The following is a 16,787-nucleotide window of genomic DNA, read 5'->3' on the forward strand; positions in this document are numbered from 1 at the left end:
ATATGGAATCTGAAGTACCAATACAGAAATCTAATTTTAAAGGAACTTATTCTCTTTATTTACTATCGATTAATCTTTTACTTTAAAAAAAATTTATATTCAGATTTTTTTAACAAAATTCCTAAATTTCTGCACTTGATAAGTTGAAATAGATTTTCCTGACAAAAAAAAAAAGCAATTAATAAACTAATAAAACTAGAGAATAAATAATAAACAACAGTAAAGAAATTTAAAATATATTAATTTATTAAGAAAGGAACTTTACATAGCATCAAAATTAAATCTGTAGGCTTCTTGCATTCTTTCTCTTTTGTCTTCTCTTTTCTCCTTCCAATGAAGTAAAGCAACAATTAAAGCAATAAATATACAAGTTCCTACCAAAGAAATACAAGTTAACATCACCAAGCGACTGGGCGTCACAAAAAGTTTCTTGACCCATTTACTCGAGTCATTAGGAGGGTAAGGTATCACAACTATTTGAGAATTTGGAATGATTTGAAGCCATTCACGACTGTGAACGGAGCCATTAAATTTAGCAGGTATTGAAACTGTGAGTACGTCTATAAAGTTAGGTGTTGGTCCCAAACCAAACATCGAATATGGAAGTTGTAGTGGAAAGTGAGCAGACTGTGGTAATTGAATTGCGGTACTGACAACAGGTGTGCCATCTTGCTTGGTCATATTGTACCGGACCAACGGTCCAGGCTGGTTCACACCATAGGGCTCAGTAGAACAGTCATTATAACACAATCCACTTAAAACTAACACTTTCAGAAAACATGAATCATAAATTTCAGTATTTCTAAAAGCTTGTATTTTCCATTGTCCATCATTATTAGTTGATACCAATATATCTAGAATACCATCTTCAAACAAATCAAAAAATGAAGCCAATTGAATATTTTTCATGTTAGAAAGGCCTGGTACATCCCATATAATCTCAAGACTTCGTCCAAATGTACAACTTTCACAAGGTATATTTCTCAAAATAACAGCCTTTACATGAGCAGAATTTATACTGGACTGCAAAACTACCAAAAGGTCTGGATAACCGTCCATGTTGACATCACCATAGCGAAGAGTTGTAGGTAACGCCGATCGTTCAAGATGAGATGTAGACATAGGTAGTCTGAAACCATACGTAACATTTTCTTTTGGATTGCGAAAATTATCTAACAAAGTTACCCACTGTGAGTCATTGGCTTTCCACATCATTATAGCAGATTTACGGCATTCTCGGTCATAGCAGATTGGTAACAAGTGATTAAGTTTACCATCCATGTTTATATCCATAAATGTAGATTGCCACTTATAAACAGCCTTTTCAGGATATTGAATTGTTCCATTGGGAATAAAATCATGACCAGTATTAAGCCATATTTCTATATCCTCTTTCGTTCTCATTAAGATATCAGGAGTCATATCATTGTTCAAATCTATCAGACCTGAAGAATGAGGATTACTTATCGTTTTACCACCAATTTGGGACAAACTGCGATTCGTAAACTTTTTTTCATGTGACGAAATCCAAACATAACGTTTCCCATCTAATGTTTCACCGATGATGTCTGGTATCATGTCACCATTGAAATCGGCAATAAACGGTTGTGCATTAAGATAAAATAGTGACTCCGATTTGCAATCAACTGAATCAAATCCAGTACCCCAGAGTACTCTAATGTCATTAATTTTGGTCTTACTTGAATCACTCCATAGAGTAATTAAGATATCTAATAAGGAATCTCCGTTGAAATCAGCAGGTACCACACTAGTAACAACTTCCCCATTACCGAAAGTACAATTCAAAGATGGCTCGAAATAGGGACGGTTTTCACTGCCTTTTAATAACTGAAGTTTGTTACCTCCTTGCTGCAACGTAACAACATCTGTAAATTCATCATTATTAAAGTGCCCGTAAGCTGCTATAATTCCTGTATCTTCACTAACGGGGAATATTTCACTAGATATGTCTTCGTATTTGAAGGACTTTCCTATTGATAGCACACATAAACCCAGAAAAAGGAAATAATTAAGTTTTGAAATCATTTTTTCTTGGATTCAATAAGACTGCGTTCATTATTTACTTTACAACTACGACTATAAACAAAACTGCAAATTTCAGTCTGCTACAGAAGAACACAAAGGATGATTGCCACGGGATTTTTCATGAACTACCCAAAAGTTGATTTTGCTTATGCAAACTTTCAAATGTTTTTAGTTAAATTTCACATTTATGCGCAAGTATTTGAAATAAATCGAAAATTAAATGAATAATTTATTTTTACGAAAATCTTAAGGTAATTTTTGATAAATCTATCGAAGAAATTTAAAAAAAATTTAAGTTCCTTATAGCTTTTTGAAGTGGAATATTTTTATACTATTTTTAGTACGGATCGTTATTATTGATACGGTATATTGCAAATTTTAATAATATTTCGGTAAATAAAATAAAAAGAAATTAGCGTTTTAGTAAAATTTTAATGGCAGTTGCTCTACAACATTGTTTTGAAACAAGTGTTGGGCCCCGTACATTTAAAAGTTTATAAATGGCTGCTGTATGTGCGTCTGCCGAATGCAATGTTATTCAGCGCATCAATTTCGCTTTATACGGATCAATAAATTGGAAATTAAAGTCATAAAAAGTTTTTATTTTGATCTTCAAAAGATATTTGATGTAATAGATCACTTTTAGTTGTGATTCTTTTCCAAATATGATTAGAAAACGACTTCGTTCGTTTTGTTTACATTTTGTAGCTGGCAACTTATTTTAGATGGAACGTTACAAATTTTGCTCTTACTTTTTAAAAGGCAGAGTTAAATTCGTTTTATCAGCGTAGTTGAAACAAGCATCTAGTTCGATGTAATCCTAACTGTAGGAAATTTTATGCTTTTATTGAATAAATCTGAAACTTACTCAGTTGTCAAATAGCCATTTTTAATTGTTTATTTTCGAAAACTTATTTGTGTTTCTAAAATGTGACTAGATTATTCGGAATCGTGTTATCAAAACCAGTTCTATGTATAATTCACTATTAAAAGAGAGATGCATTTGGTGGCACTGGTTTGACAGGTAAGCAAACTTTTAAATATAGTATTTTGGTTAACTATCGATTTATATATTTCCTTTTCTGATCACCGTAATTTCAACATTGGTTACTGTCAGAAAGAATGCTACCTATAATTCGACTCTCCTTAGAAGGTTTTTATACTTATGGCGTTTTTAGAAAATGTTAATGATTTTCTTTTTAATAAATGTAGATTGTTTCTATGTCGAATTATTATAAGATCACCTCATATTAAGATAAGTAGTTTAGCAGGATTGAAATAAATGTTGCTTAAAAAAATTTTATAAAACATTCACTGAGTCAAATACATGTCGTTATTCTCATTTAAATTTAATATTTGGGAGATTAAATTGCATTTCATATAAGATATTATTCAAACTGGAATGTCATGTAATTTCTATACATGCATTATTTAATGGAAATTTTTTTAACTTACATACTAAGTTATTGGATTTAACATTGTATCATTATATTATTTATTGCATTAAGTATTTTTAAGGATATATCATTTTTTTTTCAATATTTATTTCTTCTAATTAATAGCAACCTAAGAAATTATAACCAAACTCAGGCAAATGTTTGTTATTGTTAAAGGAAGGACTTTCACTAATTCTATTATTCTGCACTCTAATATTGTTCTAGATCTGTTTAATTCTGTAAAATGTTTTCTATTTACCTGTGGTGTTAGGCTCATAATTTATAGAAAATTTATAATAATTTGATGTTGCAAACCTTAGCAGCTATAACTTATTATCTAAAATGAAACAGGTACATATGTAATAAACTTTAATGAACATTAGTAAAATTAAAGCTCTTTGTATTTTAAGCCTATGGTGGATTTAAGTTGGTCAGAATTGATAGTAGCATATTATTTTTAATTTCTTTTATTGATACAATATATTTATAGTTATATATATTCATCGCGCCAATTCTTATTAGTAAATATGTAATATTGCGAGCGGTTTAATAAGTATGTAATGTTTTAATCAAAAATTAATTACAATTACAGTTATGAAAATATGAGCTAATCTTTATTTTCAGGTAATAGGAAGCGCAAGAATGCCAAAGTAAAAGTTGTTGGCAGAAGTCTATTTATTTTCTATTTTTTACCCATAAAGTTATTACTTCAAAATCAAGGCTTAGCAACTTGATGGTATCGCGAAAACGCACAATCCTTATTTTCTTCATTAGGAAATTACAGCCTAATATGATTTGGCATTCTTCCAGCTTCCTTTAGTTATTTCATTTTTATCAAACACACCATACCGAGATGTTAAATCGCCGATATTCATCCTGGCTAGTTTTCCCATTGCATCTTATTTCAGATTCGCCATTATTGCGCGTCAGTTTCACACGCATGCGTTGTAGAGAGGAGGAATTGTACGGGTACTGAAGGTGTGCAGATAAAAGGTTCGCCCACTTCTATTGCGTTTTAGGGGCGAAGTACTAAATTCTAGTTGTAGTTAATGATCTAAATGCCAACGCGATTATAAGACAAGGAATTTTAAGTTGAGGAATTTTAAAGCATTGAAATAGCTATCAAAATGAGATGAAGTCAAACTTATATACGTTGTTAATCAAGTAGAATTTTTTAAAAAAATTATGCTAGGTTTTCAAATTAAGTTTTGAATATAATAAGTATTTGTTACTATTAAATTTATGGTATAGGCTTACTTACGGATTAGTTTTTCTTTTCTTTAACTTGATATTAACTTATTCTGCTATCGCCATCAGTCGGTTTCCTAAGCACGAACCTTTTTATTTGTCGAAGAATGTGTTACTAAGTAAATAGTAACATATACTTTCGATTTTACGTACATAGGCAGTCATTTACTTTTTCTTTTTTTTTTAACAAAGCGAAATTTTTATTTTGTTTTCTAACGGTCTTTGAACCTCCGACCCAATTTTTAGGTTTACGACTAATAATGTTCAATTACTTAGCTTTGTTAATTTAGAACCCAGTCCAGAAGACAAGCGAACTCCTGGGTCAAGTATTGGAAGAAATTTGCCTTTGTGGAGGACTTTTTGGTGGAATTAACCCGCATTTGCGTTACATGGAGAGGTAGAAAACGAGAACCTCTTACAGTTAGTCTGACGGCAAAGGGACTCTAACCCATGATCCGTCTACCACTGAGGATATTTCACGTCAGCACTGTGGTTGGTGCAAGCTGGATGCGGAAATCGTATCGATCAGTCATTGCTGGGATTTGAATCCGGTTCACCTCATTGGAAGACGAACGCTCTATCCCCTGAGCCATCGCGGCTCAATGAGAAGTTATAAGATTCTAAGAAAAGAGAATCCTTTTTATTTGCACGAAGCCGTCTAAAGAACAGAGATTTTTCTTATCTAACCTAATATGAGCCTTTAAAAAGAGAGAAAGATTAAATATTACTAACAAGCAATGGAGAAGTTAAATATACTAACAAGCAATTTTTTTTTTAAACCTGTACTCGGAAAATAGATATGTTAAATGAAACGTAACGGTTTTTTTCATAATATTTTAATTTAATTAATAATTTTTAACATTATTTTATTAATAATTTTTATTTGCTGATATCGTTTAGCTTTAGACCCATTCCGAAATGAACTCCTCGCACCAAAGTATTTTATTTATTTTTAAATATGTCATTAACAGACGCCAAAGCGAATTTGCTATATTCGCTATTTATTTAGGAGATAGCAATTTTCCACTGGTTGTGTAAACCCTTGGTAAATGCACTCGTGAGCGAAATATTTTGATATTAAAAGAAATTTTTTAACCTGATTGAGTTCAAGGAGTTCAAATCGTTATCAACAAAAAGTTTTTTTCGATAATTTTTTTGTCTGATAATTTTTTTTTCCTTCTCTAAATTGTGTGATTTACTCAGACGGATGAATTTACTGCCAATGTTTTTAATCCTATTGTTTTCAAGCTATCTTATCTTTATTTAAGTCTTGTTACTTTTGAAATTAGTGATTTTTCGTCTTGCAGTAGCATATCTCTTTAACAAAGTACTTTTACTATTGATTTTGGGTTTCCTTTAATAGCTTGATTAATTTTTCGGTTTTAATTTACAAAGATTACTTTAAATTTTATATGTTTAATTCTTATTCACAGGCATATATTAAAATTATCGTTACTCTTTGAAAAAATCTTTTAAATCTTCCTCATGGTTTAAAAAAAAAACAACAAAAAAAACGGTGATTTCTATAAGAAAAGTAATAAAACTAGTTTAAAAAGTTTTCTCTCTCTACTCATAGAGATTAGGTGTTTCGTATTTTATTCAAACATAGAAACTTGAAGTTGATAAGGAGGAAACGATTCCGAGAATACGTGGCTTATATAACTGTTCGTTCTAACATTTCTGATGTATATAATGATTAACTTGTAGTGACTAGAGAGCCTAGAGTAAAAATACAGGCACTCTAGTAGTGACTAATTTTTTTCTTCATAGAAATAGTTTTATTTTTGGTATTCCTTATAAAAAATATGAATACCGAGTTTTGCATTACCTGCCAATTTACTTTTACTGAACAAGTATCGATTTCTGAGTGAAATTCGAATATTTTATTTCTAAATATTCCCGCGTTTCAGAAAATCGATTTTAAAACGTCGAAAGACTTGTCAATTTTTATATGATTTTATTTAACGATGTCCCCCAATAGATTTTCTCCACTTCTGATGCGCAGTAGATCCCCATTACTCCCCGCGGAAACTCGTTTGCGCTTTCTTGTGTATGAATGCATGTATGTGTTTGAATCAAGGCGAGGTGGCTTTAACATAACCCGTATGACCTCTTGTTTCCCCCTCCCTTCGGAGTTTCCTTCAAAATAACTGCTTAAAAATGAATGCTTGAACTTTAAAAATTAATGACGTTATTTTTGAAATTTTATTTATTTTGTTTTGATAAATTTATAATTTCAAACCACGATTGCAATTTTCTATGTCTTTACAGAAATGTATCATTATAGCGTTATTAAAAAAGGGAAGAGACTTTTAATCACTAATTCTTAAAAACAGAGAAAAGGGAAGGCCTGTTATAATTAGAAAAATGTTTGGTATCATTATAACGAATTCCCTTCTCACTGGAAAAAAAATTCAGAAGACCTTCCCATTTATGCTCTTAATTGTAGTTGAACATAATGAATTATTTAACAAGATTTTTTGAGAAAAAAAAAAAATTTTTTTTAGAAACTTTCTTAGCTTATTCCAAGAAAATTTATGGGAAAATAATTCTTTTGGAGAATTTGAATTAGTTTTTTTTAGTTGAGATAACAATTCTTTTGGAGAATTTGAATTGGTTTTTTTAGTTGATAACAATTTTTTCATTAGTCACAGTTCTATAATTGTTAATTTCATACACTGTCAATTAGGATTATTCATGTAAGAGCAAATTTAAAAACTCTTAACTTATAAGCATGTTTACAATAAATTAATGCATTTTGGTTTATTTCAAATGATTACAAATATCAGAGTTCTTAGGAATGAAAAAAGGGCAGGACACTGCCTCTCATAAGGCACTACAAGGTTCGAAGAAGCACTCATTTGACACCGTGAAAATTTATTGAAATGTATCATCTAATAACTGAATTTGATTCTCAAGAATATTTAAATTATCCTCTTATACTACTTGTATATTTCGAAAAATTATTTTGTAGTTTATGAAAATAATTAAAGGCATGCTAATATAGACTATCTCTAGGCTTTAAATTTTTTCAGAAAAGTAAACTAAAAAAATTCTTAATTGATAAACTTTAATAATTTAAACTAAAAATTAGGAGAAAATAAGCATTTAAATTTTAAAAATTAGGACCATTTAAAAAAAATTATATCCCCTTCCCCTAAAGAAAGAAATACTTACAAAGAGTTGAGATCAGGGTTGGGGTTTTGGACAGGACACATGGGTTTTACTGTCTTAAACTGGGTAAAACTGTCCTAAACTGGATAAAACTGCCTTAAACCTTGAACTTTGGTAAAAGGTAAAAATTCTATAGGTGTAACCATTGTACACTTAATAATTACATGTATCAATAAATATTTGATATTTTTTATACAATCTACTATAACTTATTAAAAGAAAATAATATAATATAATAGGAAAAGGTTTATAATTTTTGAAGCTCCACAATTCATTGAACAACAAAAGTGAATACCTAATCCTTTAAATATAAATATGCTTTTAATACTGATAAATAATATTTTTGCATAAGGATAAATATGGCAATATTAAAAAATAATAATTTTTCTTAAAAAAAAATACTAAATTTGTTCAAAAATTACCCTTTTATTTTTCACAATATTTTTTTAAAAAAATGTTATAATTTCAGCATCACAGGATGATGAAAAAGACATCTGTTTTTAAAAAAAATGTTCTTAAATATAAATATATTAGTTTAAATTGAAAATACAAAATAACTGAAAAATGTATTAACAGTTTTGAAGGGCATAAAGTCAGTTTCAGTTACTGACACTGGTGATGTATCACCACTATGCTAAAAGAATTGAACATGAATGAAATAAAAGTATTCTTGAATAGTACTATAGATAAATAAACCTGTTTATGACGAACCAAGTACTTAGTCCCTAATATTTTAAAATGTATGGCAAGGCCAAACTTCAGTTATGTACTATTGAATGAGAGGACCAATTGAACTTGATTACTGATTAATCTTCCTTTGTTTAGTCAAATAATATTAATAAAACATTATACTTTTAAAACAAATATTCTCTAGTATATTTAATTATCAATATGTTATTAGTTCTATGTTTATTTTACCTTTGAAATATAGTTCAGATAAAATTGTGACATAATTTGAGTAAAAGGGTTTTGGACAAAGGGGTTTTGGACAGGACGGTTTAAACCGTGGATTAATCCATTCTGTCCTAAACCTTGCCAACCCTGGTTGAGATTAATCCTAACAAAGTAAATATTTGTATAGTAATTTGAATTAAACCTATGAACACAAATTAATTTGCCATGGTATAATTATTATTTAAACAGTAAATTAATTTTTTAAAAATGGAATATGAAGAAAAAGGACAGAGGGCAAAGAGCAAGCAAGGCAGACTTCCCTTCTAAAAGCGTTTAGTGAGGGCACTGCAAATATCACATTAAAAAAAATAATAATAAGACTTACAGATTTAATTAAAATGGAATTGCATTTACTTAAGCTCTAAGTAAAATAATGAGCAGATAAAGAATTAAAAAAACTTAGGACAGAATATTCCATTATAAACCATATATATTATTGTGAGCTACATATCTGAATATATTACACTTTTAATGAAATAAATCTTTGAATTTCAAATCAAAATGATTTTGAACAGTTTTTTCTTTTTCTTCAAAAAGGTTTTTATTTTTGATCCTTTTAAACTGCCTTGTTTGTATGAGGGGAAGGTGGCAACTTGCTTTTCCCTTCAGAAAGATTCAGCTTATGGTGTTAATTCCAAAAAGGGGGACAAATTTAACTGAACAAAATAACAACCTGGTTAAGCCCACAAATATAGCATATTTCGGTTTGTTGAGTAAAAAAATAATGTATAAAATTTTTTTCTCCAAGTTAAAACACAATTTTTGCAAGAAATGCCGCAATTCTTTTTATCTGTTTTAATAAGATACACACACACACATATATATATATTATATATATATGTGTGTGTGTGTTAAAAATGTAGAGCAAACATAAAAAAATTACAGAAAAATGATAAAAATCCAGAAAATAAAAGATATAATCTTTTCATCAGCTCACATGATTATGTCCACAAAAAAGAATGCTTTCTAATATTGTATCAATATAACCAAAGCAAAATATATCAATGCAATAATGTGAGGACACTCAAAAAATTTACAACTAATAAAATAGAGCACATTTAAGTAAAAATTTCATGTTAAAACAGAAAATTAAATATAAAGTAAAACAGAATGAAACATAAAACGAAATCTATAAAGCAAGTAGTGAGTTCAAATGAACAGGAAATTTTTCAAGAATGATTTAAAATATTTTCGTAACAAGATTGCCAGATTACAAAATATTAAATCAAGCGCGTTATTATTATGCTATATATGTGTGTGTGTGTGTTATAATATAAATTCATAATATGAAATTTGTAAGGCAATTGAACAGAACTCCATGGAATATTTATTTTTTCTCCAAATTTAGTGACGAAAACAGGTAACTAATTATGTAATTTACATTTGGTATGGTTAATAAGAGATGTCAATTTTTGTTACAAATATTGCTTACATTTTTTACCAATAAGTAATCATGCCTCATTCAGTCAATATTCTTATTCATTTCAGTTGTTTTATAAATCTGCCATGCTGGATTGGTTCCCAAGATGCTCAAAGAGCCAAGTTCATCTCAGTATTTTAGAGTTCTATCGTGATCGAGCTAAGAAACGAGATAAAAGACTTAAGGAAATGACATGCAACCCCCAAAATATGCTGCTAGTATTATGAGTCTAAAAGGCTGCAGTGTTTTCTAAACCTGTAGCATATAATGAGTATTATTATTCAGTTCAACTCATCTGCATTTAGTCAATCTGGGATTGCTGTTTCTTCAACAAATCAATGTCACCCCAAGAGAAATGTGAAGCTGGAAATGGTCCCAGGAATTGAGTATGAATCTTTTATTTTTTCCTAATAAAATTATATTTTTCATGTAGAAAATGAATGATTGTGGAATCATCATAATCTCTAAATTTCAAATTAAAATAAATGCTAGTTTATTTTATTTTAATGGAAGGATTTTAATATATTGTAAATATCTATATTTGTCTTTGGCTTTATCATCTTAAAATAATTTTATCAATTTGATTATTTTAGGGAAATTACCTGATTAATTTTGAACTTATTTAGATAAAAACTTGTTGAGAGGATAGTTATTTTGAAAAAAAATTTTATCTTGTTGGTTGGTTCGTTTTCTTTTGATCTTGAAAAATTTTTAATCGAGCTTTAGTTTGAACTATTTTTCAAACTTTAAAAGTTTTTTTAAAGATAACACATTGCATAATATAAATTTTATTTAACTTTTATTGAAAATGTGGTTGAGAGTCTTATACTATAACAATAAGACCCTATCTTTTAAGAGTTATCATATTCTTTGATAAGTTAAAATTATGTTAAAAAAAGTGTTTAAACATTTATTTATTTGCTTCACTCTTTCTTTCTTTCTTTCTTTTTTTTGGGGGGTGGGGAATGTGAGTTTATATCCATTTGCTAAGTGTGATAAAAATTTCTATACCAAAACATTTACTAAGTTTATGTATTGAGAAGGATATTTTATTGGTTAACTGTTTTGAACTTGTTAATTGTAACCTTTGAAGTGTTGTCTTTTATAAAGTTAGTTAATTTTTTTTTTGAGGGGGGGACTATTAAAATGTTAGAATGGGTCTGCAGAATTTGAAGAAGCAAGCATTGGAACTTGGAGATTTTGGCCAAGCTTTAACTGGTACGCAGCTGAAGGATAAAATAATTATACCAGTTAAATTTGAGTTTCTTTATATTTTCTTTTTCATCTATATTTGCTCGTAAGAGATAGTTTATTGCCCTGTGGCAGAATTTTTTCTGACTTTCTGCGACAAACCTAACTAGAACCAATCTCTTTCTGCAAGATATTTTTATCGTTATAAATGTATGTGTAATGAATTTATAATAATAGATGAAATTCGTGTTTATAAAATAAGTCTAAATGCATAGAATAAAACTGTGTAGATTTTTTTTCTTCTTAATTTCATAATATAAGTTTACATTTCTTAATAAGTTTAAATTGTTTAAGTATAAATTTGCATAATCTTCGATAATAACGAAAAGTTATAAATGTATAGATCTGCAGACAAAAATGCCTACTAGTAAAGATTACTCAGAACCTGTAATAAGACAGAACTTATAGAAATAGCTAAGAATGGACAAAAAGATTAAATTTATAAAACAAGATAACTGAATTTGAAGTATCAGTTTAAAACAATATCAAAATTAAATTATTAAAGCAGTTTAAAACAGTATGGTTTAATGTTTCATTATAGTAGTTATATCAGGTACAGAAACAAATCAGATGAAAAAATTAATATTGAAGTTGAGTAATCAAAATAATAAAATAGAATTGACTATAACCGAATTCTAAAAGCAAAAAATTAAAGCAATGTTTGTTTCAATTTTTTCTACATCTAATTAATTATAGATTAATTAGATTCGATTAATATTGTACTGACTTATTGAAAGATTTTTTTTTAAAAAAAAGGAGGTAAATAAAACTTTTTTCGTGATCAGATTAAGTTCAGAACGAAAAAAATACACAGCGCTTGTGATTTCGCACTGTATTGTGTAAATATATAGCATTGATTCCACACGAAATACGCAGAAGCGGTTTCCGACTCAATATGCTCTCAAGTCTATTCAACATCTCGAAACGAAATAGTCTTTATCAGTACTGAAACATCGGTATTAGAGCCATACTCATTGGATGCAATTTTTTTCGCATGCGTATAGAAACCTGTTTGAAAGTGTTTCACCAGTAAATATTTTCCACCAATCAGGTTTTAATTCGCATGCCAAAAAATCGTAGATAGTGAGATATCTTTCAGGCTTTATTTCATTTATCGTTAGATTGCGATTTTTCTTTCTTTTTTTATCGACGACTTAATTCAAAGGATATAGGCATTTTATCTTTACAAAAAGAATATATATATATATATATATATATATATATATATATATATATATATATATATATATATATATATATATATATATATATATATATAGTCATTTTTTACTTTTTACTGCTTCTAAAATTTCTTGATTTGTTGGAAATGCTGTCTCATCCTTACTATCGATATCGCTACTAGTAAAAATATTTGATTCGAATCTAGAACGTTTTTTTTTTTTTTTTTTTTTTTTTTCTTCAATATTAGTAGCGTGTGAAGCTTCTTTTCCTGTCGCTTTCCAGAAAAAAATCTCTGACATCGCTAGATGTTGTCGACTTCCATCTTATTTCTTCTTCGGTATGCCGCTTTGAAAAATCAGTTTTCAAATTTGCTTTGATTATTGTGACTTCACAATTGCAACAAATAACCTTTTCGCTAGACATGATTTTTTTAAAAAAAAGAATCTTTTTACGCATGAAATTTTCCACATAAGTGCAAAAAATATAAAATGCTCTGTTCTCATAAGAAAACAAAGCAAATTACTGCGCCAGCGATTGAGGCCGAAGTTGGCAAATTTCGAAAAATAGCTTAATAAAGGGGGGGAAAATTCTCCCCCATTTATCAAGTAACTGTTTGTGTTGGAGATTAACGGAGAATTACGAGCGCTTTTTCCTTCCGCGGTACGCTAGAAAAAAAATATTTAAAACAATTCTGTAAGAAATTTTTTTTGCAGAACCATTATAGCTTCTGCAGAAATTTTTTGTTTCTGTGGAAAATGTTTTTTTTTGTTGGTAAAACAGCTTCTGTTTCTGCAGAATCTTTTTTGAGAACTTTTGGTTGTGGCAAACCAAAAATTTTTATTTTCCAAATAAAAAAAATCTTTCTGCAAGATCTCAGTCGCTTTCTGCGACAATGTCGCTGTGTCGCCGTGTTTCTGCCACGGGGGTTTATTGCTCATCTATTGTGTTTAGTTATTAATGCATTATATGTCATATTTTTTCTTCTGTTTTTCAGATTTTTTCTTATAAATTGTTATATTTATTTTAGACGTTCTAATGTACCAGGCATGACAGATGATGAAAATTCCTTAGATATTGCCAGTTCTTCAGTATTTTCTACCACTTTAAAAGAAGTGAGATACTCTAGTAATCACACAAATACTTGTTTTGGATTACCATATCAGGTGAGATTTATTGTGCATTGTGTTGTTTTATATTAATTATGGATTGTAAATTAAATAGGCCATTTTGCTTTTTTGCATTACCTTAGAGAGTACTTAGGAGAATTACATCTCTTAAAATGTAAAATTAACTAAGCAATTACGTAAAGTAATTGCTACTTGTAGACATTTTTAAATAATTTGTATTCATGTATTGTTAAAAAAAATTTTCCATTTAACTTTTAATATGTCTTCAATTTTTAACTTTATTAATGTCAAGGTGTTAAAAATCTGTAAAGATAATTTAATCTCTAAAAAAAGTTTTTGATAAGTTCTATATGTTTTAAAAAAATTAGATAAATAATTGTTTAATTTATAATTTTTGCTATTTTAAGGAATGTGTACTTTTAACCTGTCGACTATTTTCGCCTAAAAGTAGCTTCTGCGCCAATAACCGCAGATTTTATATTAAACCAATACCGCGGAACTGCCCCCAAACACTTGAATTCTTATTTAAATAAAATTATGTGGCGGCCACTGCAAAATGGTAATGACTTAGACTTATTTGTTTACACTTTAAAAGCTATGAAGGATTTTTAGTCGCCGAAATGATTTATAATAATGTATATGAATAATTATATTCAAGAATAATTCAATGTGTAATTATAAAAAAATAGAGGTTTTCACTTTGTTTTGATTCTTTTTATTTCTTTTTTTATTATGCATTTTAAACTTACAGTTTGTGTTTTTATTTGATAAATTTAATGTGTTTAGAATGTTTATTTTGGAAATTTTTTTTCATTATGATGGTGCCGGTACCAAAGATTTGTGCATTTTCGCACATATTGACAACTTGATTGGATAAGTTTTAACAAAAATTATTATTATATAGGATCATAATTATGGTGCTCCTCCTCCACCAACTCCCCCTAGTTGTTCACCCTGTCCGTCACCTATCTTATCAGTACCTATTCCTCCAGATGAAGATACTACTCTTTCTGTTATTTCCAATTCTACAAATGAAGAAGTTCAAGAGGAAAGTGTTACTCGTTGCATTTGGTATGTTTCAGTTTTTATTTACTAATTTTTATCCTTAAGAATCTTAAATAATTTGAAATGTTTTGCTAAAACAATAGTCAGCTGTTCTATTATTAAAACAATTAGATAAATTTTAGTTTCCTCTTGCTTTAAAGACAATCTGTATGAAGAATAGAGGAAAATGATGTGGAATAGAAAAAATATATCTCATACAAAAACAATAAGTGGCAGATTATTTTAAACATCTTGGTTGTTTAAGTAAAACAATTAATATACGTAATTTATTTTGTTCCTGTAAAAATCACACTAAGCCTGGGCATTGAGAAAATTTTGGAAAATACTCGATTGTCCCTTGTATCTTTTTTTAAAAAAATCTTTTATACTAAATTGAAATTTTTATTCTTAACTCAAATGTGGCTAATAAAGCTAGTCAGCTTTGAAATCGGAAACACAAAAAATTTTTGTCATGAATATTTTAAGAGATAATTGTTCAATGTATAAATCAGTTGTTCTGAAACTATGCAACTCTGTGTACCCTATATACCCAGTAAAGCCATTAATTAGTTGCAGGTGAAAAATAAAAATTTGTGAATTTTTTTTTTTTAAATTAAAATTTTGCTCATAAGGATCCTTAATTAAGTGGAAATAGTTACTCCTATAAAAAGGTAGCTATAATTTAACTTATTTATGTGTATATATATATATATATATATATATATATATATATATATATATATATATATATATATATATATATATATATATATATATATATTTAACTGATTTATTGATTGAATATGATTTGTATATTTATTTTAACTGATATATATATATATATATATATATATATATATATATATATATGAGATTCTAATCTGCATTTGATGTACTATGAAAATTAATACCATCACAATAATTATGGTACTTAATTATTTAAGGTTCTGAGTTAATGCATAAAAAAAGTTCTCCGAATTTCATTCCTGTGTATAGTGCAGCTCTCAAGAGAATTCCTCCAGACATTATTCTGTCATCATGGCGTGAAAAAAGTCATTTCGAATGGGACTGTGCTGTGTATACAATTTTGAAAAACAATCAAGAAAAGCATAACAAAATTAATAAAAGAAAACCAGTGCCAAAAGAAAAACCATATTGTGAGAATTTAGAAATAATAAATATAAAAATGACATTGCAAAGCTTTAAGTTCTAGCCCAAAAAATAACTTTATAAAATAAAATAATTACCGCATGTATAACACACGTGTAAAAAAAAAAATAATAATAAAACTACCTCTCTCTACTCCCCCCCCCCCCACATGTTAAACGCAAAAATAGATTAGATCATAATGAAAATAAAACAAATGAATCTAACAACAAAACAAATGAAATGAAACTGAGTAAACCAATTGACATCTTCATTCCTCCATTGCACCCTCATTAGAAATGTACTCTAGCTTGTTACCATAGCAGCAGACAGCCCCCTACTTTTTTAATCTGGAGGAATTCTCAAAGCTAACAAACTTTTTTTCATGAGTCTAATAGCATTTTCTCGAACAAGTAGAATTATGTTTTTTTTTTTTTTTTTTTTTCATAATATATTTTTAAATGTTTCTGATGAAAAATAAATTATTTCAGTGGTTTTGAGCATGATGATGAATATATGATTAGCTGTGATAATTGCTTGTAAGTATATTAAGATTTTTAAAAAAAAATTATTTTATATTAGTGCAATAGTTGGTAATCATCTCCGTTACTTTTTTAGAGTCTGGCAACATGTTGATTGTATGGGTCTGGACCGGAACAACATACCAGATACCTATTTATGTGATAAATGTGAACCAAGAAAATTGGATCGCCACAAGGCTAAGCTCTTACAATCAAGAAAGAAAGGTTCTTTAACTGG

General features: G+C 28.5%; 2 protein-coding genes across 5 annotated transcripts in view; one reads left to right on the forward strand and one right to left on the reverse strand.

Moving 5' to 3' along the window:
* Positions 1 to 224: 224 nt before the first annotated feature.
* On the reverse strand, positions 225 to 2,174 carry LOC107440980 (T-cell immunomodulatory protein). Its single transcript, XM_016054087.5, has one exon. The coding sequence runs from the start codon at positions 2,044 to 2,046 to the stop codon at positions 262 to 264; it is 1,785 nt and encodes a 594-aa protein (XP_015909573.2). The 5' UTR covers positions 2,047 to 2,174; the 3' UTR covers positions 225 to 261.
* A 315-nt stretch (positions 2,175 to 2,489) lies between these two features.
* LOC107440979 (histone reader KMT2E) overlaps positions 2,490 to 16,787 on the forward strand; it is a 40,172-nt gene continuing 25,874 nt past the window's right edge. For 2 of the 4 annotated variants that reach the window (XM_016054085.5, XM_071186102.2), the window contains exons 1-6: positions 2,490 to 3,070; positions 10,347 to 10,664; positions 13,739 to 13,874; positions 14,743 to 14,909; positions 16,520 to 16,567; positions 16,647 to 16,786. In XM_016054085.5, coding sequence (XP_015909571.3) covers positions 10,546 to 10,664; positions 13,739 to 13,874; positions 14,743 to 14,909; positions 16,520 to 16,567; positions 16,647 to 16,786 — 610 coding nt within the window. In that variant the 5' untranslated portion in view covers positions 2,490 to 3,070; positions 10,347 to 10,545. Of the gene's footprint in view, positions 3,071 to 10,346; positions 10,665 to 13,738; positions 13,875 to 14,742; positions 14,910 to 16,519; positions 16,568 to 16,646; position 16,787 lie in introns of those variants that run through there. The other 2 variants (XM_016054086.5, XM_071186101.2) reach the window with 2 other exon arrangements.

This window comes from Parasteatoda tepidariorum, chromosome 9, assembly GCF_982258835.1.
Source record: "Parasteatoda tepidariorum strain Cologne lab strain chromosome 9, Ptep-v5.0, whole genome shotgun sequence".
In the NCBI taxonomy this organism is placed as follows: Eukaryota; Metazoa; Arthropoda; class Arachnida; order Araneae; family Theridiidae; genus Parasteatoda; species Parasteatoda tepidariorum.